Below are 21,867 nucleotides of genomic sequence, written 5' to 3' on the forward strand. Positions count from 1 at the left end.
ATCTCAGGTGCTTTGTGCTTGCTGCTTCTGCCCAGCCTAGGTGATAGAGTGAGACTCTGTCTCAAAAAAAAAAAAAAAAAAAAAAAGCAGCAGCAACTGCCACTAGCACTGGGAAATTAAAATAGTCATAGGGCCAAGTTATCTTTGCATGGCTGATTAGCAGCTCATGTTCCTCCCCAGAATTGCAAGATCCTGAAGGGCTCAATTGAAATTTACTCTGATGAGTAACTTGCTTATCAATTCATGAAGTTCAGAGGGTCATCAGGCTGGGGTGGGGGCCGGTGGGAAGCAGGTAGTCAGTAATCAAGTTCAGAGGATGGGCACACTCATACATGAAGCTGACTTTTCCAAGACAGCCAGGTCACCAAGCCAGATATGTCTGTGTTCTCTTTGTAGTACCGAAGATAACAGCCAGGGAGCACAAGGAGGGCTGGGCCTTGGGACAGACGGCAAGAGGTTCCTGCCCGCTGGGGTCTCTCCTGCATTCGTGTCATCTCGTTGTCATGGAGTTGTGATCATCCCATCCAAGCTGCAGCTTCCTGTCAACACTTCTCACATCTTACACTAACTGTAGATAAAGTGGTGTGATGGTGGCTTCCTTGCCTCTCCCACCCCATGCATTAAATTTTAAGGTAGAACCTCACCTGTTACTGAAAGTGGTTTGAAAGTGAATAAACTTCAGCACCATGGACAGAAGACAAATGCCTGCGTTGGTGTGGTTTCTTCTTGGGGAAGAGAATTCAGGCCGATATTCCTTGTCATTTTACTCTTTGTCAGAGAACAGAATGCTGAGGTTTTCTTATTCCTTTCATTTCACCCTCCTTTTTTGGTGGGTGGTTGGGGAGGCCTCAAATTCCACTTAGTGCTTTTTGGTTACGGGGGTTTTTGTTGTTTTTGGGGGGAACATTCAGAAAATGAGAGTATTAATTAGATTTCCTCTGATACATTTCGAGAGAGTTAGGTGCTACAGCTAAGTTAATGGCACTTTTAGTTTTGAAAAGAGTAGGCAGAGTGTTGAGCTTAAAAGCTGAGTAGGCTGGGTGTAGTGGCTCACTCCTGTAATCCCAGCATTTTGGGAGGCCAAGGTGGGCAAATCACTTGAGCCCAGGAGTTCAAGGCCAGCCTGAGCAATAAAGACCTCATCTCTACAAAAAATTTAAAAATTAGCCAGGCGTGGTGATGTGCACCGGCAGTTCCAGCTGTTCAGGAGGCCAAGGTGGGAGGATGGCTTAAGCCTGGGAGGCGGAGGCTGCAGCGAGCTGGTATCGTGCCACTGCACTCCAGCCTGGGTGACAGAATGAGACTTGTCTCAAAAAAAAAAATGAAAACCGAGCAAAGTGAAGAAAGGTTTGCCATGCAGACAAACTGCGAGTTCATGTACCTTTTGTGTACTAACAAGTATTTGGAAAACAGCCATAGTCTTTGCCTAATTTGGGTCCAAAGGGCCTGGACTTGTATTTTATTAAGATAAGAGCTGCTGGAGAAGAGGCAGCCTTTTTGTATCTGCTCCTGAAAAGGGTATTTGCTCTGGGCACACAACACCAGGCAATAAATTCACCTTAAACAGAGTTAGCTGTTTTCCCACCTGTTACCCCCATGGACCCCAACCTCCTCATCAGATCCTAGGACACTCTAACACCCCACACCCACACATGCCCCTGTGCCTTTATTTCTGCTGTTCCTTCCACCTGGGGTGTCCTTCTTCCGGTCCTCCTGAAGACATTGTACTGATTCCTTAAGGCTCATGTGAACACTTCTTTCCTGATACCTCGTGCCTAGTAACAATGAGTCTCTTGGTAGGCAGTGTTGCACACATAACCGTTATAATAGCACACAACACGAATTGCCCATGTGCAATTGCTTGTGTCTATGTCCCTAGACTGCAAGCTCTTTGAGGGCAAATGCCCCTTCGGCACTCTCAGAGTTGATGCCCCATAAATGTTGGTCAAATTGCCTTGGTCTTGTCCAGAAATTGGGAAAAGAGGAAACAAAGTAGCAACTTGCTCCTTGCAGAGGAAAGTTGGAGACCCCCAGTGAACTGATGGCAAGGGGTGGAGGTCGGGGGAGAGCCTCATCTAACCACCTCCAATCAAAATGTTCCCTACCTGGACTTTAAATACCAGGACCAGGGGGCAGAGAATGACAAGGATGAAAGTAAGAGAGACAGGAGACAGCACTGGCCCAAACCTGGCTCCTGAGGTCTGGGATGGTGATATGGGTTGCTAGGAGGGGAAGTAGCCCATTCCCAAGGTGTCACCGTAACACAGGGAGTTCTCATTGAATGGAACGGACTGAAAAATGACAAAAACACAAGGCAGAAAACACCCCTGGGACTTACAGAACACGTGGGGATAGGTGCAGGAGCTGAACTGGCTGCGACCACTGATGGAATGGCCACTTCTGTCACTATGGAATGATGACTTGAAGCAGATCAGACAGAGACAGAGGCCATGCTTCTTGCAAAACCAAAAGCAAGGGAACAAAAAGCAATGGCAGATGGCGGTGACAGAAGCTGGCTACGGGGCTTCACCTCTCCAGACCCACAGCAGTTTCACTTCTTCGGGTTGGACATCAGGGCAATCTGTTTGGTGGGGCAAATTCCTAAACACCATGAAGAAACGGAATGGATTCCCCATCCGCTGCTCCGGGACGCGGCTGCTAGCAGGAGATGATTTCCAGAGAGGATCAGGAAGTGTTCATCTGAAGGGAGAAACAGACATCGGTGACTTCTGCTAAGAGCCACAGGATGAAATCCGTTCTCATTAAGGTCGCTGCCTAGTACAGAGAAGTGGACCCCCATGAATGAAGAGCCCCCCTGCCCAGCTGCACAGGGAGAGCTCTGAGACTCGGAAACTATGTCCTAGTGTAATTTTCACACATCAGAAAGAGGGGGAGTAAAATACAACCCAACTATCCCTTGAAAGAAAGAGCAGCATGGAGACAAGAGGCTAAAGGAGACAGAAGACATTTTATTCTGACATGTTAGGGTTACAATGAGAACTCCCAAGTTCCAAAGGTTCAAATAAAAATAGCATTTTACAAATTAAAAAAAATACAATTTATATACACAGTGGAATTAGCTAACATCATACAAACAGTGCAAACAGAAAAAAGGAAGCTGACTGCGGCAATGGCCAAGGTCTGCAGAGCCGTGGGGCAATACGGCACATCAACACTGCAGGGCTGGCGAGGCCACCGTGGGCCTCTCGAAAGGCTTTCCTGTCACCCAGGGTCATGTCAGTGCATAATTCTGCATCACCAATGCCATACAGTGGACTGGGTCCAGACAGTGTCCCTTCCAGCTGGGAACTGTGAAGTTAATCAAGGTCAGCAGCAAATCATCCCTCAGCACAAGGTCCCACAGCCAGGGCCGGGGACCCACTGGCCCCACTCCCTGATCACCTCGCCTAGGAGCCATGGAACACCGAGCTGGAGACAAACACAAACACCACCTCTGGCCACCGGCAGGCTCCCCATCCGCGGATCTGCCTTACTGAGGCGCCTGATCGCTGGGTGGCGGGGTGGCTAACGGGTGAGGTGCTGAAAAGGCTGGTTTCTAATGGACAGAAATGGAAGGAGCGAGGCTCACAGTTGATTTGTCACGAGTGGAGAAGTTGTTGTCTTTGGGCTTATCTGGAAAGGGCAGATGCAGAGAGAGGAGAACAGGAAACCACGTGCCTCTGCATGGGGCTGGGTTTGGGGCCTCCTTGGCAGCCGTCCAGTCAGTTTACGGGAGGGAGGTATTCGCATTCTACTGTCTATCTCTGGGCTAAACTGATGGGAACAAAATATCTGGTGACTTAAACACAACAGGATGTGCACGAGGGATGAATTCCAGCAACATTCACCAGGGCAGCCTCGAGGCAGGCGGCTGCTGATCCAGCCCTCGAGAGGCCGGGGTCCTCCTGCAGGGCGTTAGCTCTGCCAGCTCTGGGAAGGGGCGGGGAGAGGGAATGAAGTGTCTGTGACAGGTGATCACACCATTCTCCTGACTTGGACAATTGGCTTCCTTCTTAATAAAAGGAAGAAATAAGGTGATCAAGCTCTGAACACTGCCATAAAATACAGCAGCAGCTGGCCAAACATCACATTTAAGTAAGAATTGCCTTTTGGGTCCTTGTGATGTCCTGCACTATTTCCTGGGAGTATCATCCCCGTTTCACAAGCCAGGTGCATTCTGGGAAGCAGAAACATTTAGAAGTCAAAGCAATTTTGGTCGGAGTGGTAAGAAAATGGGGAAAATGGAGGGGCCACAGTCAGCTGGAAAAAGACCTCGAAGCAGCCCTGTCTTTGGAGTGGAATTATTCCCTAGAGTGTGCTGAGTGCAAGATCTGGACCGGCAGAGCCAGGACTGACGCCCACCCCAGGGTGAAAGGCAGCCTTGGCCAAGGAGGTCGCCCAGGGCTGGGCCTGAGAGAGCTGTGCTGCCAGGGCCGGGTGCCGAGGCCCGTGGGCAACCTCCACGATTTTGAAAAAAGCTAAACGTAAATGAAGACCATCTTGAGCCAAAGCAGGCCTGCCCCAGGGATGCCTGCTGGAACTGAGATGCCATGGAGAAGGTGGGGGAAGATAAGTGCAAATACCCGATGCCCAGATGCTCACTTTGGGTGCCTAGTCAGAGGGGGCCAGCCAGCCTGGAGAAGAATGACGTCACTGAACGATGGGGTGGTTCCCATGCTTCACGCGAAACCTTCAGGCATGTGCTGGCAGGAAGCATCCTCCCCACGCACCCTCCCTGTGGCGCGGAGGCCCTCCTGAAGGGCCTCTGTATGTAAGCTTGGGACGGCTAGTGCAGGGGGGAGAGAGGTGTTTGTGAAGCACAGACACCCTCTTCCTCGAACAGGCCATCTGCGTTATCATAGCGCGCACCTTTCAGTGGTCACTGGCTCAGAAGTGCTTCCTTTCTACCTTGGAAAAAAATGGCACCATTCCCCAGAGTTCAGTGAAGCTGCTTTACCTAGGAGTGCCCTGCTTTCAGCTAACTTTGGTGGGTGATGCCAAGATCCTCTGAGCTCTGCCTGCTTCAGCAGGAAGACGGAGATCAAAACTTAAGGAAATGAAAAGGGTCTGGGTAGCAACGTGTTACTGGGAGACTGGGAATAACCTGCAGATGGAGAGAAAGCTGAAATGTTAAGAACTAGGGTAGATGTAAATCTGATCCTATTATCAGATTGACCCTCGGGGGTTATTAGTGTGATTTTAATGCTTTGTATTTCTGGTGGGTGGTGGTTCTAAGGAGAGTCAAACCACAGGGGCAAGACCAGAGCCTCTGCCCACACCCAGGAGTACAGTGTTTCCCTTAAAACCAACCAGCGGGGATGCCGTGTTCGGAGCCCCAAACAAGGGAAGGTCTCTCTGAAATACGGAGAATTTTCTCAGTGCCCAATTCCTAAATCTAGTCATGAACTGAAAGTTGTCACTGGCGTCTCCCCAGCTTTTGCCTTGGCCAAGTCCCTCTCACACATTTAAGGCAACAGCCGGGTTCTCTAGGAAAGTAGCGAAGACGGCCAGGAACACGGCTCGGAGTGCAGCCCGGGGCCCGCCTGATTCCACCTCTGCTTCTGGCTCTGGTGGGGCCGGGGTGGGCCTGTGCCAACACTGGAGGGTGGGAACACAGGGAGCAGGAAGTGGGAAGATCCTTGCTGGGGAAGTCAGAATCTAAGTCCAAGCTCTGACGGTTCAAAACCACCCCCAGGACCTCTGACCAGCAAGGTGTCCGATGACTCCAGGCTTTCTGAGTGGGTGACTGGGAATCTTCCATGCCCCGGAACAGCCCCAGCCGCTGTGCCAGCCGGAGCGAGCATAAGCTGCCTCCCCAGGCAGCCCCGGGAGAGGGCGGGCTGGGCTGTCAGATGGTCTGGTAGTGCTGCCTCAGCCGGGCCTGCAGAAATTCAGAGGTCAGGTTGTGCCGTGTGACGATCCCGACGATCTAGGGCAAGGAGAAGAAGGCCCGAGTCACCTTCAGGGTAAAACCCACTGGTAAGAAGAGGAGTGAGAGGAGCCGGCCCCGTTAGTTTGTCACAGAATGCGGACGCCTGGATAGTGCAGAGCCAGACACAGCTTGACTGGGGATAAACAGATAACAAAGGCTCACACACTGGAGGCCGAGGGAACGAGGTTAGCTCCAAAAAGGGCTTGGGCCAGCTGGCATCTGAACTAAAATGTCCTTCCACAGGGCACATTCTCAGCGCTCAGCTCCCATCATGACCAGCCTGCTTCACAGATGTGCAAGTGGTGGGGCCCCTGAAGTCTCCTGAGATTATGACCCCTGCCATGCCTCATACTCACCACCTTGCTAAGTGACCTACGGGAGTCATTTGTTACAGGTCATTACAGTGGTTCCCACGTGTCACTGTTGTTGGGAACTCCAAAGTCACATCATAAACTATGTTAGGACTCTGTCAGTGTAGTTGGCAATTACATTTCAAGGGACATAAGTTAACCTACTGTAACAAAACCTGTGTAAGTATGCACTATGCATGCCAGGGTCGTGCCACACAGAAGACTGAGGTCGAGCGCGGTGGCGCACACCTGTAATCCCAGCACATTGGGAGGCCAAGGGAGGTGAATCACTTGAGCTCAGGAGTTCAAGACCAGCCTGGGCAACATGGTGAAATCCTGTCTCTACCATAAATACAAAAATTAGCTGAGGCATGGTGGCACATGCCTGTGGTCCCAGCTACTCAGGAGGCTGAGGTGGGAGGACTACTTGAGCCTAGAAGGATGAGGCTGCAGTGAGCCGAGATCTTGCCACTGCACTCCAGCCTGGGTGACAGAGTGAGACCCTGTCTCAAAACAACAGCAACAACAACAAAAGACTGAGAGGGTGGCCTCGAAAAGTTACCACGGCTACCGCTACAGGGGAGGGACGAGGGTTTGGTTTTTGCTTGCTTTTTGCTCATATGTGTTTTTGTATTTTCCTACAATGACATAATATTTGTGTAACAAGAAAATAATGAAGTTCTAAAAAGAAAAAAAGGAAAGTCTGCAGCAATCATTACTAGGTGTTTTATATCTTTGTAAAACTCAAGGTACTTTGCTTGAAATTCTCTCATCTAATGTGCGAATCCCCACACAGGTGGAGAACCAAGGAACACAAGTGGTCCCGATTCCAGAGGAAGACACAGCCTGGGGAAGGCGGGGCTCTGGCCGGAAAGGACGGCCAGTGGGACGCTGGTGCCATCTGCTGGCAGGCAGGGGAAAGGGTCCCGAGTGTGCAGAAGCCAAGCAGGGTTCAAAGCCAGTGTTGGGCCCCTCTCTCCCCTCCTGGTGGGACGCCTACATTTCTGGTGAGAAGCCTGGGTGCACAAACGGCACCTGGCTGGGGGATCCTTTCTCAAAGGTGGGGGCAGGGCCAGGGCCTCACTCACCTCTCCCACAGCATTCACCACGGGCAGGTGGCGCAGGCCCATCGTTCTGAACAGGTTGAAGACTTGGGAGACGTGGGTGTTGGGCGAGACGGTGAAAGGCGAAGGGTTCATGTATGGGGTGACATCCTGCAAAGAGACCGTGTGTCACTGGCTGCCTGAGACGCCAACGACGCGAAGAGGAAGCTCCACATGGGACGGGCCAGGGCGGCCCTTCTCACCACGATCATGCGCGGGTTGAGCAGCGTCAGATCCAGGTCGTGGATGTCAGGGTACCGTGGGTAGTCCTCGGCCATCTCGGCGTAGGAGAGGCGCGGCTGGCTGGCGCTCTGCAATTCCAATCCAGACACTGTCCGTGCTCGGGCAGCAGTGGCCAGCGGGGTCACCCGAGAGCCCCTTCCCTTGATGCCTGAATATGCCCAGCTCTGGGCTGCTGAGGCAGGTGGCACAGCAGCAGCAGGCACTCCAGGGTGAGAGCTCTCCAGTCAAACCCAGCCCTTGGCCAAGTCCTAGCTGTGGCACCCTGGGCCGTCCCCTGATCTCTCTGCACTCCCTTTCTTCCTGATTCATGAGGCGCAAATGGCTTATTTGGAAGTTTAAGTAAGAAAGCGCTAAGTGGCTGGGGGGGTAAATCTGTCCCCCCACTGAAAGATATGGCCAAGTCCTAAGCCCTAGTACCTATGAATGCGACCTTTCTAGAAACAGGGTCTCTGCAGATGTGACCAAGTTCAGATAAGCCCATGCTGGATTAGGGTGGGCCTCAAATCCAGTGACAAGTGTCCTTAGGGAAAGGAGAGAAGATACACAGGAGAACGCCTTGTGATGACAGTGGCGAGGATGGGGGCTGCATTCAGAGTCAGGAGCAACAAGGACTGCAGGCAACTCCCATGAGCTAGGAAGGTGCAAGGACAGCACCTCTCCCAGAGCCAGGGAGCGCTGCCCTGGTGACACCTGGATTTTGTACTTCTGGCCTTGAACTAGGAAGGAATAAACCGCTGTTGTTTCTCGCCACCCGGCTGTGGCAACTCCTCCCCTAAGTCCACTCTGTACTTCTTGCCTTGCATTCAGCTTTCCCTACGGCACTGTTTATGGCCTGCCGGGCAGCGCCCAACCCCTCAAGCTTCATCAGGCCTGGCCTGGCTGATTTCTGCCTTGGAGAGACTTACCGACTGGCTTTCAGAGTAACAAACTCCTCGGACAAGCAGGGTGACAAGCTGCGACCGAAGGATCAGGCCGTGGAAGGTCAGAGGGCGGAAGCGCTCCTCCATGGTCCAGTCTTCACTCGGGGACTGGTCAGGGTATAGGTTGGGGTAGGGAGTGTATCTGTTACACAAAAACCAGATGCTGCCTGGGATACCCTCAGCGGGAGCTCTTCTGAGCCATGTCCCCAGTCTGCTCCCCATCCAACTTTCCCAGGAAACTCAGGAGCCACCTCACAACATCTGAGCCAAGGGCTGACCCCACTGCCGTGTAGCCCTGCGGGCAGCGGGGGCCGCGCCCGGCTCTCACCTCCTCTCCAGCATCTGCTGCAGGAGGTCCTCCTTCTCGGCCTGCTCCTCAGAGGCGATGTGCTCATCACACATGTTCCGCAGCTCGCTGGAGGGGTAGGACTTCATGGACTGGCTCCGTTTGCGCTGCTCGCCGGCCCGGGTGAGGATGCTGGATTTCTGTGGGTGGGGAGAACACAGGCTACTGCGTGTGGGCAAACGAACACAGCAGCACTGATGGAGCTTGAGGATTTGGGTGACAGGGAGGGTCAGAGGCACATCCGGATGCAGGAACTTAAAGGGGCTGAGGTTCAAAGAAGTGGCTTGGGCTGGTGGTTCAAAGGAGCCTGAACCCTAGGACCTGGCTGCAGCCTCTGTGGTTTCATCTGGGAAGAGCAGCCTGATTCTCCAGAGGGGAACAACATCCTGTCTTCATAGAACTGCCAATCAACGTGCCTGCCCCCAAAGCCAAGGAGTGGCACACGACCCAAGTGAGGCAACGGGGATGCCCCCCTCTCCCTGGATTCTGAATCGGAATCAAGAGGAACCCAGGGCCGGTGCTCCTTCCTCCTGGTACCCGAGGGGTGTCTGCTAGACCCTTCACCTGGTCCCCACAGCACATGGGTTCTGGTCCTTCAGCTTTCTCGCTGTCCTGAGCTTTCCTGTGGATTTCCTTCTCTTTCTTAAGTAGGTCCAAGTCCATTTCTGTTGCTGGCATCTCTAGAACTTATCCTGATACTCTCACACGTAAATAATAAACCATGAAAGTTGCTGACTTGAAAAACAGATCTATCCATATGCTCACTGCGGCAGGAACGCACACACGTCTTCATGGCCTGATAAAGCTGCCCCTGCTGTCAAATCTACTCTCCCTGTCGCATGTGATGAGAACAGTGCCAACTTCCCGAGAGCTGGCTGGGCAAAGCACTAAGCCGCGTGAGACGGGACCGCTTGTCTCTCACCCGCCTTTCCTCTCATGCCGTTTTCTTTACCTTGAACTTGATATTGTTGCTGATGAGCTGGTTGCCCTTCATGAACTCCTTCTCGTTGCCGCGGTTCTCTGTGACCACTGGGAAGGCGTGGTGGACCGTGGTGCGCAGGATGCTCACCAGAGACTGGATGCGGGTGTGCGGGTAGACGTAGGTCAGGTTGGGCTCCATGATGTCGCTGGCTCTCAGCCTGGGGGAGGAGGGCAAGTCATCCAGCCTTGTGACAGCGCCCGCAGGCCCCTGGGAGTAAGCTGTGCTGGCTCTTCAGCCCTGCTCAGACCACGCGGGGAGCTCCCTTCTGAACTGCTCCAGCCCTCCCTCAAACCCAGTGCATTCCTTTGTACTTCTATCCCCCACACATGCTGTTCCCCGCGCCTGGAATGTCCTTCCCTGCTGTGCCAGGCTGATGGGCCCTGGCTCATCCCTCAGCTAAACAGCAACATCCCCTCACCAGGAAGTCCTGCTGCTGGTCCAGGGGCTGGCCAGGTCCTCCTCGGTGCCCTGCAGCACACTCCACATACTGCCCCTGAACTGCTAATTGTGCTACAGCATTTACCACAACGTCCGGGCCGGGCACAGTGGCTCACGCCTGTAATCCCAGCACTCTGGGAGGCTGAGGTCAGTGGATTGCTTGAGCCCAGAAGTTCGAGACCAGCCTGGGCAACACAGCAAAACCCATTTCTATAAAAAACATTACAAAGTAGCTAGGTGTGGTGGCACGCGCCTGTGATCCCAGCTACTCAGGAGGCTGAGGTGGGAGGATCGCTTGAGTCTGAGAGGCGTAGGTTGCAGTGAGCTATAATCATGCCACTGTACTCCAGCCTAGGTGACAGAGTGAGATCCTGTCTCAAAAAATAACAATAATAATAATAAAAACAGCACTTGGGTCCCCCTTTAGATCAGGGCCCAGCAAACTGTTGCCCACCGATCAAGTGCATCGCGCTCATTGCTTTCCTGCTGCAATGGCAGAGTCGAGTCGTCGTGACAGAGACCATACGGCCCGGAAAGCTGGAAATAACCTCCTATCTGGCCCTCCACAGAAACAGCCTGCTGGCCCCCGTGTTATCCCGTAAGGGCCTTGCCTGCTGTCTAGACATAGGAAGCCCAGGTACCTGTGGATTAGCAGGTGGGTTATGAGGTGATTATGCCCAGAACAATCACGGCTAGCAGCAGGGCATTCTGGTGGGCACATGTGTAATAGGCTATTCTCACTCCTGGGGCTTGGCATACCCTTAAACATTCAATCACATCACGAACTTGATCCAGAGACCTCACCTCATATCCAACCAGAATGCCATGGAAGCCAAACCACCACGAAGAGGCCCTGTCCAGTGCAGTCCCCGTGTCCCCTGCCCTGTCCTCACAGCGCCCAGCCCATGGGCTGCTCCACATTCTCACACATGCTTAGGAATGGGTGTGCTGCTTCTTTCAGCCCAAGAAAAGTGAGTTACTGTTTCCTACCCTAATATCAACATTCCTTAGGCCTTAGAGCTAATACATTCTGAAACTAGGACATGAGCAAAATCATGGCCTTACTTGTCCATTTCCACTTCTGTCTCCCATTCCAAAAGCGGCACGCCTCGTAGGCCCACGTGGATATCATAAATGCCCTTATTGAAAAAGTCCCCTGTCCATTTGGCCACCTGAAACACAAAGCAAAGGCCTAAAAATAGGTCCTGTCGGGTGAACGTGGCCCTGAGCCTGACAGGCCTGGAGGGCGTGTGCTCACCATCAGTGTGACCATGATGGGAAGCCCGTAGGTGATCTCGTTCGTGGACTCGATCAGGATGACCGTGAGGCTGATGGTCATGCGGACCACCCCGCCCAAGAAAGCCGCTGCACCAATCAGGGCAAAGGTCCCCGAATAGATGTGGCCCAATCCAATGTAGCTAGTGAAGAAGAACACCAAGAACATGGCTTTGAACCACACTGACAGGCTGTGGGGGGACCTACAGCTCACACTCTTGTGCCTATGCACATACGTGCATGCACGGGCACAGACACATGAATGCACACACACACATGCGCACACACGTGCGCACACACACAGAGTACCTTTTTAGGACATTGGCAACTAAACGTCCAAAAGCAGCTCCACACAGTAGAGAAGGCACAAAAAGGCCACTTGGAACAGAAACGCCGTAAGTCCAACATGCAAGCAAGAAATAGAGAATGAAGAACAAGGCCAGAGTGACGGGGCTGAAAGTGCCTGCAAGGGAAGAGCCAATCTGAGTCCCACCACCGGATGCCTGCCAAGGCCCAGCAGACCTACAGGGCCCGACCACACCCCATGCCAGTTCCCCTTCCAACACTGGAGGCAGAAACCAATCTTTTATCTGGGTGGGCATTACAAAGAAGTCCTGGTCTTGCTCGGAATGAAGGGCAAGCCTGGCTGTGTCTCAGATGACACCAATCGCCCAGGAATGGGCTGCAGTGCAGACACCCACCGTCCTGGTGGAAGAGCTGGAGGATGGCAGACTCCTGAGGGTTGAAGAAGAGTGTGGCCATGTCATTGTAGGTATCATTGGGACAAAAAAATGTCTTGATACTTGAATTCACATCTTCTGTGACCTAAGAAGAAGGAATCAGAAAATCAGTACAAGGACACCTGACTTTGAGTCTTCCAGCGGGATGTCTCCATCGGGTCCAAAACAGGTGGCTGCACAGCCAATCAAACAGGCCAAAAACTGACCTCTACCAATGGCAGCCACACGGGCAAGTGTATTCTTTACATTCTGAATGCACAGATGAAAGAATCGGGATGAGGGCCTGTGTTCATCCACACTCATGATGAAAATGTCACTATGGCCGTGATTCACTGTGAATTTGGCTCTGCTTCCTCTCCTGGTGCTAACTTTCTAGGTGATGCTGCTAGAAGCCTGGCCTGAGAGCCCTAGGACTGGGGAAGATGAGGCAAGTGACAGCAAGTGACTGGGAGTTGACAGGTATCTGGGGAGGAAAATCCAGGGCACTGCTTGACTGAAAGCCCCAACTCTGGTTCCAAATAGAAAAAGTCTTCGATTTTGGGGCAATTTGCTACAAAAAAAAAAGCGCCCGAATTTGCTGCAAAAGAAAACCCACCTCCACAATGCCTGGAGAGCAGACCCAGCCCTCCAGGCTGCCTCTCCTCCTAGACCCCATCTGGGGAGCAGAACCCAAGCAGAAAAAGAGATGATTTCTACTTCTACACATTGTAGACCTCATTTGCTTGCCATCATTCTGTGCGGGAAGATGGGATCCTTGCCGGAGGGCAAGGGTGCTTCAAGTATGCTGTTTTATTTTCTAGTTGACAGTGTACAACAATACAAGGTTGTACTTCACACCTATCACTGTGCATGTAAATAGGGAGTGTTATTACAAAGGTTAATCAAGGCTATGGGTTTCTTCTGGATGACATTTATTGATGACACTGTGGAGATGCCCTTATGTGGACGTGATAACGATACCAGGGGGTGGTTTGTATGACCCCGCCAGGTGAAATGGGCCGGGCAATACAGAGGGATGCAGGCTGCTGCGTAAACAGTATGGCACTGCTGACTGGCAGCACCTGGCACAGGTGAGCCGTGTGCAGAGCCTCAGCATTGTGGAGTGCATGGGGGATGAGCTCAGCTGACGGCTTCTTAATAGACACATGCAGTGCTTCCCAAACTGTCTGGAGGAAGTTCAGTCCTGAAGGCTTTCCGGAAAGAGTCCTGTGGTCAACTGCATTGAGAAACATCCTAGCAATTCTTGGAAATCAGTGTGTCTGCTAAAAGCTGAGCACAGGCTTCAAAATCAGATGGCTTTGTCTCTAACTCTGCCACTCTCTAGTGACCTTGAGAAGGATATTTCATTTTGTGACAGTTTCCTCACCTATAAAATGGTAACAACACCTACCCTCTCACCATATATGAGTAGCTGAAGGTTTCTGGTCAAGACCACACTGTGCCTCAACTTCCTTAGCTGTAAAATGGGGGCACAACTACTGGTCAGCACAGTGCTAGTAAGGATTAAACGAAATCATATAAAGTGCTCAGTGGAACATCTGGTACACAATAAAGACACCAAACACTTGTAACACTTATGGGAATAAGGCCCCAGAAGTTCTGTAATAAAGGAACGTATTTAGGTTGGATGCTGTGGCTTGCGCCTGTAATCCTAGCACTTTGGGAGGCCAAAACAGGAGATCGTTTTAGGCCAGAAGTTCAAGACCACCCTGGGCAACACAGTGAGATCTTGTCTCTATAAAAATAAGCTGGATGTGGTGGCATGCACCTGTAGTCCCAGCTACTCGGGAGGCTGAGATGGGAGGATCGCTTGAGCCCAGGAGTTTGAGGATACAGTAAGCTATGATCACACCACCGTACTCCAGCCTGGGTGACAGAGTGAGATCCTGTCTCTAAAAAGATGAAGCAGCATATTTAATTCTTAGCACATTTGACCATAGAATCGTGTATTGTATGCTTTAAATCACATGCATCAAGGTATCCGTCTGGTAACAAGCTGGGCTTGGGAATAACTAGTAACGGGGTCAGCAAACTTTTCCGTAAAGAGCCAGACAATAAACATTTTAGAGGTTGCCAGTGACATACAGTCTCTGCAGCATATTCTTTTTTTCCCCCTCGACCCTTTAAGAATATACATATATACACCAGCCTAGGCGTGGTGACTCACACCTGTAATCCTAGCACTTTGGGAGGCCGAGGCAGGTGGATCACTTGAGGTCAGGAGTTCGAGACCAGCCTGGCCAACATGGTGAAACCTCGTCTCTACTAAAAATACAAAATTAGCTGGGCTTGGTGGTGGACGCCTATAATCCTAGCTACTCGGGAGGCTGAGGCAGGAGAATTGCTTGAACCTGGAAGGCGGAAGTTGCAGTGGGCCAAGATTGCACCACTGCACTCCAGCCTGGGTAACAGAGTAAGACTCCGTCTCAAAAAAAACAAAACAAACAAACAAAAATATAATATATATACACACACACTATATATACGTGTGTGTGTGTATATATATATAATATATACATATAACTAGGGACACTGAAGAGGCTGTCCTCCAAGACAAGGGCCCCAATGGGGATCTGAGAGTTTCGAGGGTTTACTGAGAAGCAACAAGAAGAGAGTACAGTTGTCCCTCAGTATTCACCAGGGATAGAGTCCAGGATCCCGATAGATACCAAATCCAGGGACGCTCAAGTCCCAGCTATAAAATGGTATATATTTGCATATAACCTATGTAGGTCCTCCTATATACTTTTAAATCATCTCTAGATTTATCATACCCTAATACAATGTAAATGCTATGTAAATAATTGTTATACTGTACTGTTTCTTCTTTGCATTATTTTTTACTGTTGTCTTGTTTTTTTTTATGTTTTGCATCCTGAATATATGTGCTCCACAGTTGGTTTGCCCTATGTAATTCCATGGATGCAGGATGCACAAATGTGGAGGGCCGACTTCTCTTAGAGAATGCTCACCCGTCTGCAGCCGAGGGCTGGAATCACGCATCTGGCTGACTCACTGAACGACAGGTGTGGCTCTCAGAGCCACTGGGTTGGACCAAAAAAACAGTGTGGAGTAGGCTCCATGGACTACCTCATGGGACCCACTTCTTGGGGAATGCCTCTGGAAAATATCGCGCCCCCAAAGAAGGGAAAAGGAGAAGTACAGGAGGGCGGCACACCTGCAAAGGACCCAACGCCAGGAAGAGGCAGAGGATGCTGGGAAGAGAGGAGCCTCCTTGACCTGACACAGACATTTCTTCCTCTCATCTCAAGAGTGACTGTCATAGTCACAGAGGTGAGGAGGTGGGTGCTGAGCCTCTGGGCTGTGGCCCCTTCAGGCAAAGGGAGGTGGAAGAGTAACTGGGGCTCGGAAAGCACCTTGCTGTCAGCTTCCCAAATGTCTGTTTCCCATGAATGTTGTTCAACAGAGAGGAGTTCCCTCTGTGACGCCAGGGTTGTTCACAGAAGTGGCAAAGACATAGGACATTTGGTGTGCACCTGCTCTTAGGTAAAAAGACGACTACAAATTCCCGTATCTCTCAGCGCTCGGGTATGGGTGTGGAAGGATGAACCCAACACATCTATCAGTTCTCAACAGAGGAAGGTCATACATTTCTGGATTCTTCCTCGTGGGTATGGGATAAAGATAGCAGGTGCACTGGGGTTACCTGGAGCTGGAATGAGTCATTACCGATTTGACTCGAAGAGGACATCTGTCGGCATTCTCCCAACACCATCGAGGCCACAAACACCACCACGGTGGTTACTAGAGACACCAGGAGGCTCTCTAAGACTCTAGGAGGCAAAGCACAGCTGTTATTAAAGCCACAGAAAGAACCTCCGGTCTCAGGAATTCAAAACATAACCCTGCCTACCCCCAACCCCGATTTCTCCAAAGAGCATTCACAGCAGACCCTGGTCAGTCAACACGTGTGCAGAATTCATCAGTGACTTGCTGTATTCCAGTAATTTGTTTGTAAAAAGTGGGCAGTTAAAGTGGGCTGCTACGTCCACGTCATCCCTCTCCAAGGAATGAATGGCTTTCCATTATAAGTCCTGGGGCGAGAAGTCTCCTGAGAGCAAGCTGCTCGGCAGGGTCATGGTGACCCTCGTGACCTTGTCATGTGTCCGAGTGGCAAGTCAGGACAGGCAGGGAGTCAACCAGCAACTCTGACATAAATTAAGCTGGCTCAGCCCTTTGGCCTATCAAGTAGGGCAGATGCATGGCCATGTGCAGATTCTCAGCCTTAGATGAGAAATCAAAGCCGTGGAGGCAGGGTCTGCTCCTCGGGAGAGATGGCGCGGCCCACACCAAGCTCACGGAGCCACAGCAGGCTGGGGGGAGGCGACTGCGCAGATACCTGACGAGCTTAGGTTTCGGGTGCACGTTTCGCATACGGTACTTTGCAAGCCTCTTGTTCAGACAGTTGAATGTGGCTCCCAGGAGGCCCCCAATGACCCCCATCACGACGAAGAAACCCAAATCCATAGCTGTCCAGAGATGACATTTTTTATCAGAGTCAGAGCACTGAGAGAAGGGGAAAGGGAGAGGGAGAGAAAAACCATAGCAGCCATGAGAACCGGAAGAGACAGAAGAGAAGACAGAGAAGCAAGAGTGGGGCTGCTTCCCCACACGGCAGAGGCTAATGGGCGAGACGTGCCCCTGGAAGCTGTACCTAGCCCTCTGCTCATTTCTCTCTGGTCCTTCACTTCACAGGAAATGTTCATGGGTCAAATTAGAAATCCTGCGGGAAAGGACAAAACATACCTTAAACTCGCCAAAGTTCAGCAATCCAGGGAGCTGGAAGGAACCCCAGCTTCCAAACTGAATCCCAGAACGGAAGAAGTTGAGGGTGAAGGTGGCAGACATGGAACAAAAGAGCTAAGGGAGAGGTGACAAAAGACAAGAAGGTTCAGGAGTGGCATGTCCTACTCTCTACCGACCCTTCCTCCTGGTACCCACTGCTCTAGGCAGAGACCTGCAGAATCCACATCAGGGTACGGGGATCTGGTCACCCTTGCAGTAGATACACCCCAGGTGTGACCCACTCTAGATCGGGTTTTAAGAAGTTTCCATTCCAGCAGCCTACTCTACTCTGACAGTCTATTTAGAGGCTTTATGGACAAGACCTTGCACCAAAAGGAAGGATCAATGTAAAGGGAAGGACGGCCTGCCCCGAGGGAGGAGACCAGTTCCAGTCCAAGCCTCATCACTTCCTGCTTTATGACAACAACCAGTTTCACATTTTCATGGCAGGTGATTCATCAAGAGAAGATAACAAGGCCGGGCGCGGTGGCTCACGCCTGTAATCCCGACACTTTGGGAAGCCGAGGCAGGCGGATCACTTGATGTCAGGAGTTCAAGACCAGCCTGGCCAACATGGTGAAAACCCGTCCCTACTAAAAATACAAAAATTAGCTGGGCGTGATGGCAGGTGCCTACAATCCCAGCTACACAGGAGGCTAAGGCAGGAGAATCGCTTGAACTCGGGAGGCAGAGGCTGCACTGAGCTGAGATTGCGTCACTGCCCTCCAGCCTGGGCAACAGAGTGAGACTCCATCTCAAAAAAAAAAGTGGGTAACAGCAGTTTGATTTGGGGTTGGGGAGGGCATTGATATGAGAAGTACAGACAGTCCAGTGTGGAGGTTATGGGCACAAGAGCAAAGTTGCTTCTGATCCAGTCGACCCCCTCAAGTCTCATCAAAACGACCATTCCATGTACCAAGTAAGGGACACCGAGTGTAATTCGGGGCGTGTGGTTAAGTCTGGGAGGTGGCTTTCACTGAAGGTCCTCCTCACCACTTTCCATGTGAGCCCTTGGTTCCAGAAGGACGAACCCTCCTCTAGACTGAACAAGGTACCCCCGATTGGGGCCCCGAAAGCTGCAGCAACTCCAGCAGCCGCTCCTGCTGATACAAAGTCTCTCTTGTCTCTGAGGAGAGAAGAGAGACGGGTTATCCAAAAAAGAGCCCTCAGCCCACAAAATGCGGTTTCTGATTTCCTTATCATGAACATTTTCTCTCACATCTATGAACTGAACAGGCAGGGATCCTGAAGGGCAGGTCCCTGGGGAGGCAGCCTCTGCCGCGAGCGTGCCCACCCGAGAGCCACACACCTCAGCACCAGAGTCCCTTTCAGCACGGCAGCTATTCCGCCTGGGAACAGGAGCCCCTGACCTCTGTGTTTTCTGTGATCTCAGAATCTCAGCCCCCAGCTCAGGGGCAGATCAAAGATCAGCGCGATCACTGCTGCACCATGTTCCCACCAGGTCTTCCTTCCAGAAAACCCCGGCATCCGTAAAAACATCAAGGTGCCTTCTGGGTATGTGCCAGACTTGCAGGAATACACAGAGAAAGTGGTCCATGACTGTAAACCGGGTCTCTGGTTGAAAGAGCCTTACAAGGCGTGCAGGTCAGTAACACACACATCTGATACAGGGCTAAAAAGTCTGCTACGTTCTGACCCAGGAGGGTGGCTGACCAAGTGAATCACTGGGGAATACAAAATGCCTTCCTAAGAATATGCCTGTCTGAGGCCTTTCTTGGTTGGGTTTTTAATCTGGGACCATTTTCACTTGCCTGAAATGCGTCTAGGGCTTATGGCATGACAAAATAAAAGTCACGATGCTAGCCTTGTGCTTCGGCTCATTTCCAGAAGAAAAGTTCAAAGCCCGCCCCCTTCTCCCACAGTCGGGTTTCCCAGCAGGGGACCCCATGCCAGACTAGAGCAAGTATTGAGTCTGACCCGCAGTGCACGAACATGTTGCTTCCAAAAAAACCAATTTCTAACCTTTCCATACCTGTCGCTTCGGAAATAGGGGAAGTTAAACTGGATCTTCCGTAAGGAGATGCTCTGAAACTAAAGCGAGAGAAAAAGAGAGCCACTAAACAGCCTACTCATGTAACCAAATACCACCTGTACCCCAGTAATTATGGAAAAAGAAAAAAAAAGAGAGAAAACAGGTTGGGACAGTCTAGAAGGACTGAAACTGCGGGAATCCACAGCACTAGGGGAGGCCCTGCTGCTTGAGCACACCTGGGTAAGTGTGCTGCAGGAAGGAAAGTCCAGAACAGCGACTTGGGAAAAAAGGAGGCCGGCCATGGTGGCTCATGGCTCACGCCTGTAATCCCAGCACTTTGGGAGGCCAAGCTGGGTGGCTGATCACCTAAGGTCAGGAGAGTCAGAGACCAGCCTGGCCAACATGGCAAAACCCTGTCTCTACTAAAAATACAAAATTCAGCCAGGCGTGGTGGCACGTGCCTGTAATCCCAGCTACTCAGGAGGCTGAGCCAGGAGAATCGCTTGAACCCCGGAGGCGGAGGTTGTAGTGAGCAGAGATGGCGCCATCGCACTCCAGCCTGGGCGACAGAGTAAGACTCCGTCTCGAAAGAGAAAAATAAAAAAACTTGGGAAAAAGGAGATTACCACCCCCATCCTTGGGAGGAGCTTATTTTTCCTGCCCCCAAATTTCTAGGACCTTCTGAAATCCCATTTTGTGCAGCGTCAACAAGTCAGAAAGGAAAAAGGGAAATGGCTGAGCTGAGGGGAGGGGACGCAGAAGCTGTTGCAGAAGACTGAGTCCGCTCTGCTCGGCAGCGCCAGGAAGAGAAGGGCCCAGAGCCTGTGCTCGGTCGGCTCCACAACAGCGCACGCTGATGCCCACTCCTTCCACCCCTTGGCTCACTCCTGCCAGATCTGGTGCTTGAGGCAGTAGCAGGAGAGAGACCAAAAGACAAGCTCTGGAAGAAAGAATCTTCCCTCCTTCACCTCAGAGACTCCTAACCACAGTAACTCCCTCTTCTCAGGACTGGAGAGGGAAATGACTGTGAGTGACAGTTTACAGGGAACTGAGACTTCTCCAACGCAGCCCAGGGATCTGGAGCAGCCCCTAAGAACGGGAGTTTTGAGGTCTCCAGCTAGTGCCTCAACATCTCTAAACCTCAGTTTCCCCATCTGAGGATGGGGGTAACAATAACAAATCATTGAAGGTGGCTATGAGGAGAAAGCAGTTAGTATACGCAGCGTCTGGCACACAGACCACTCAGCTAGCAGCTGTTATTATGACTGTACCACGCCAGCTAGAATCAGCATGGAACTGTGCCTAAAACCATGTCAGTCGATGCTTCAGGCCTCTTGGATCTGGCAGCACTGAGATGATCCACCCCACCCTATATGGAGGCGCCTGGCAATGGCTGCGGAAGCACCCAGTGACTTTCATCTGCCTGTGTCATAGTTTTTCTCTATGTCACATTTCTGCTCCTAGGGTTCAGCAGGGCATCATTAAAACTTCCAAGTATAAGTTATGCCCGTTCCTGAGAGACAGACACATGGTTTTCATATCAAGCCAGAATGGCACCAGGTTCCAATGTGATGTCAGGGGTGTCCGAATGGATTTGGCCCAGTGTAACCACAGACCTCCCACTAGGCCTGCCCGGGAGGCCCACACCCTCTCAGTCCATCTTACCTGAGGGAGGCCAGCTCCCACCACTGAACCACTGTGGATCATGGGGCCTTCCTTCCCCACAAAGAGCCCTGGGCAGGGTGAAAAAGGGAAGACCATTGGTCAGTGCAGAAATGTCCCTGGGTCAGGAGACCTTGGCTACAAAACCTTTTCTCCTGACAACTAAACAGAGATGATCCTAAGACTTTATAAGAGAAAGAACCAAATTCCCACCAAATAAGCTCCATTTCAAGTCTTGCTAGAAGAAAAAACACTCCACATTCTAAATTACGTGTCAGCAAATGACCTGTTAGGCCAGACCACCAGCTCCCCGCCTGGTTTTGCACGGCCTGAGAACTAAGACCGGCTTTTACGTTCTTAAGTGGACACATGTAATTGGTTACATAAGCATTAACATAAGAGCTTCCATTCTGATTCTTGGCCCACAAAGCCTGAAATATTTACTATCTGGCTGTTGACACAAAAAGCTTGCTAATTTTGACAGAAGCGAATTCCACAAACTAAATTCCAAATTCCAAAACTGAAGAGTGTGTTTGTCAGGTATCTGGATGGTAACATACGAACAGTGCCTGCATTTTAAAAAGAGCCCATCAACAAAAAGTGCAAACATCAGTTGTTTGAGGCTGGGCCCTGCAGTTCAAATCCAATAACTGAAATACGTCATGCTTCTTGTCATCTCTGCCCCTTGAGTATTTGAAGGATATAAGTTGGACCTTTCTTACCTCCAGCCACACTGAATAGCACTCCAAGGACCTTGCAGAGCAGGGTCCGGAGACGGACGATTCCTGGCACCTTCACACCATTCAGATAGCATTTGACCTCGGGTATCCCAGAACCTGCTGCCACGGGCTGATGGAGTAGAGCAGGCACACCCATAACTCAAAATCCATTGGTTCTCTGGTTTACCCTCAACAACCTGGGCAGCGGAAGAGGGCGAGCTGGCCACCTTCATTAGCAGCGTCAGCATCACCTGGAGGGCTTGCTAAACCACAGCTGCCAGGCCCCATGCCAGAGGATCTGACTCAGGAGGTCTGAGGGGTAATGGGAGGACTTGCACTTTTTTTTTTTTTTTTTTTT

General features: G+C 51.3%; 2 protein-coding genes and 1 long non-coding RNA gene across 5 annotated transcripts in view; 1 reads left to right on the plus strand and 2 right to left on the minus strand.

Annotated features, from left to right (window-relative positions):
* NPPA (natriuretic peptide A) overlaps positions 1-702 on the plus strand; it is a 7,626-nt gene extending 6,924 nt beyond the window's left edge. The window contains exon 3 of the mRNA XM_011996580.1: positions 397-702. Within this exon, the coding sequence (XP_011851970.1) occupies positions 397-408 (12 nt within the window). The 3' untranslated portion in view covers positions 409-702. The remainder of the gene's footprint in view (positions 1-396) is intronic.
* LOC105551375 overlaps positions 1-860 on the minus strand; it is an 8,085-nt gene extending 7,225 nt beyond the window's left edge. The window contains exons 1-2 of the long non-coding RNA XR_001007859.1: positions 645-860; positions 333-568 (exon numbers count right to left, since the gene is read on the minus strand). This is a non-coding gene — a long non-coding RNA (uncharacterized LOC105551375). The remainder of the gene's footprint in view (positions 1-332; positions 569-644) is intronic.
* Positions 861-2,954: 2,094 nt separating this feature from the next.
* Positions 2,955-21,867, minus strand: part of CLCN6 (chloride channel, voltage-sensitive 6) — a 38,479-nt gene continuing 19,566 nt past the window's right edge. For 2 of the 3 annotated variants that reach the window (XM_011996578.1, XM_011996579.1), the window contains 17 exons: positions 21,513-21,639; positions 20,794-20,861; positions 19,129-19,187; positions 18,129-18,261; positions 17,097-17,210; positions 16,690-16,856; positions 15,997-16,123; positions 12,291-12,414; positions 11,899-12,052; positions 11,573-11,732; positions 11,380-11,486; positions 9,847-10,033; positions 8,877-9,034; positions 8,534-8,690; positions 7,589-7,696; positions 7,371-7,496; positions 2,955-5,929 (listed from right to left, as the gene is read on the minus strand). In XM_011996578.1, the coding sequence (XP_011851968.1) occupies positions 5,849-5,929; positions 7,371-7,496; positions 7,589-7,696; positions 8,534-8,690; positions 8,877-9,034; positions 9,847-10,033; positions 11,380-11,486; positions 11,573-11,732; positions 11,899-12,052; positions 12,291-12,414; positions 15,997-16,123; positions 16,690-16,856; positions 17,097-17,210; positions 18,129-18,261; positions 19,129-19,187; positions 20,794-20,861; positions 21,513-21,639 (2,157 nt within the window). In that variant the 3' untranslated portion in view covers positions 2,955-5,848. Of the gene's footprint in view, positions 5,930-6,996; positions 7,497-7,588; positions 7,697-8,533; positions 8,691-8,876; positions 9,035-9,846; positions 10,034-11,379; positions 11,487-11,572; positions 11,733-11,898; positions 12,053-12,290; positions 12,415-15,996; positions 16,124-16,689; positions 16,857-17,096; positions 17,211-18,128; positions 18,262-19,128; positions 19,188-20,793; positions 20,862-21,512; positions 21,640-21,867 lie in introns of those variants that run through there. The other variant, XR_001007858.1, reaches the window with a different exon arrangement.

This window comes from Mandrillus leucophaeus, unplaced genomic scaffold (assembly GCF_000951045.1).
Source record: "Mandrillus leucophaeus isolate KB7577 unplaced genomic scaffold, Mleu.le_1.0 Scaffold52, whole genome shotgun sequence".
In the NCBI taxonomy this organism is placed as follows: domain Eukaryota; kingdom Metazoa; phylum Chordata; class Mammalia; order Primates; family Cercopithecidae; genus Mandrillus; species Mandrillus leucophaeus.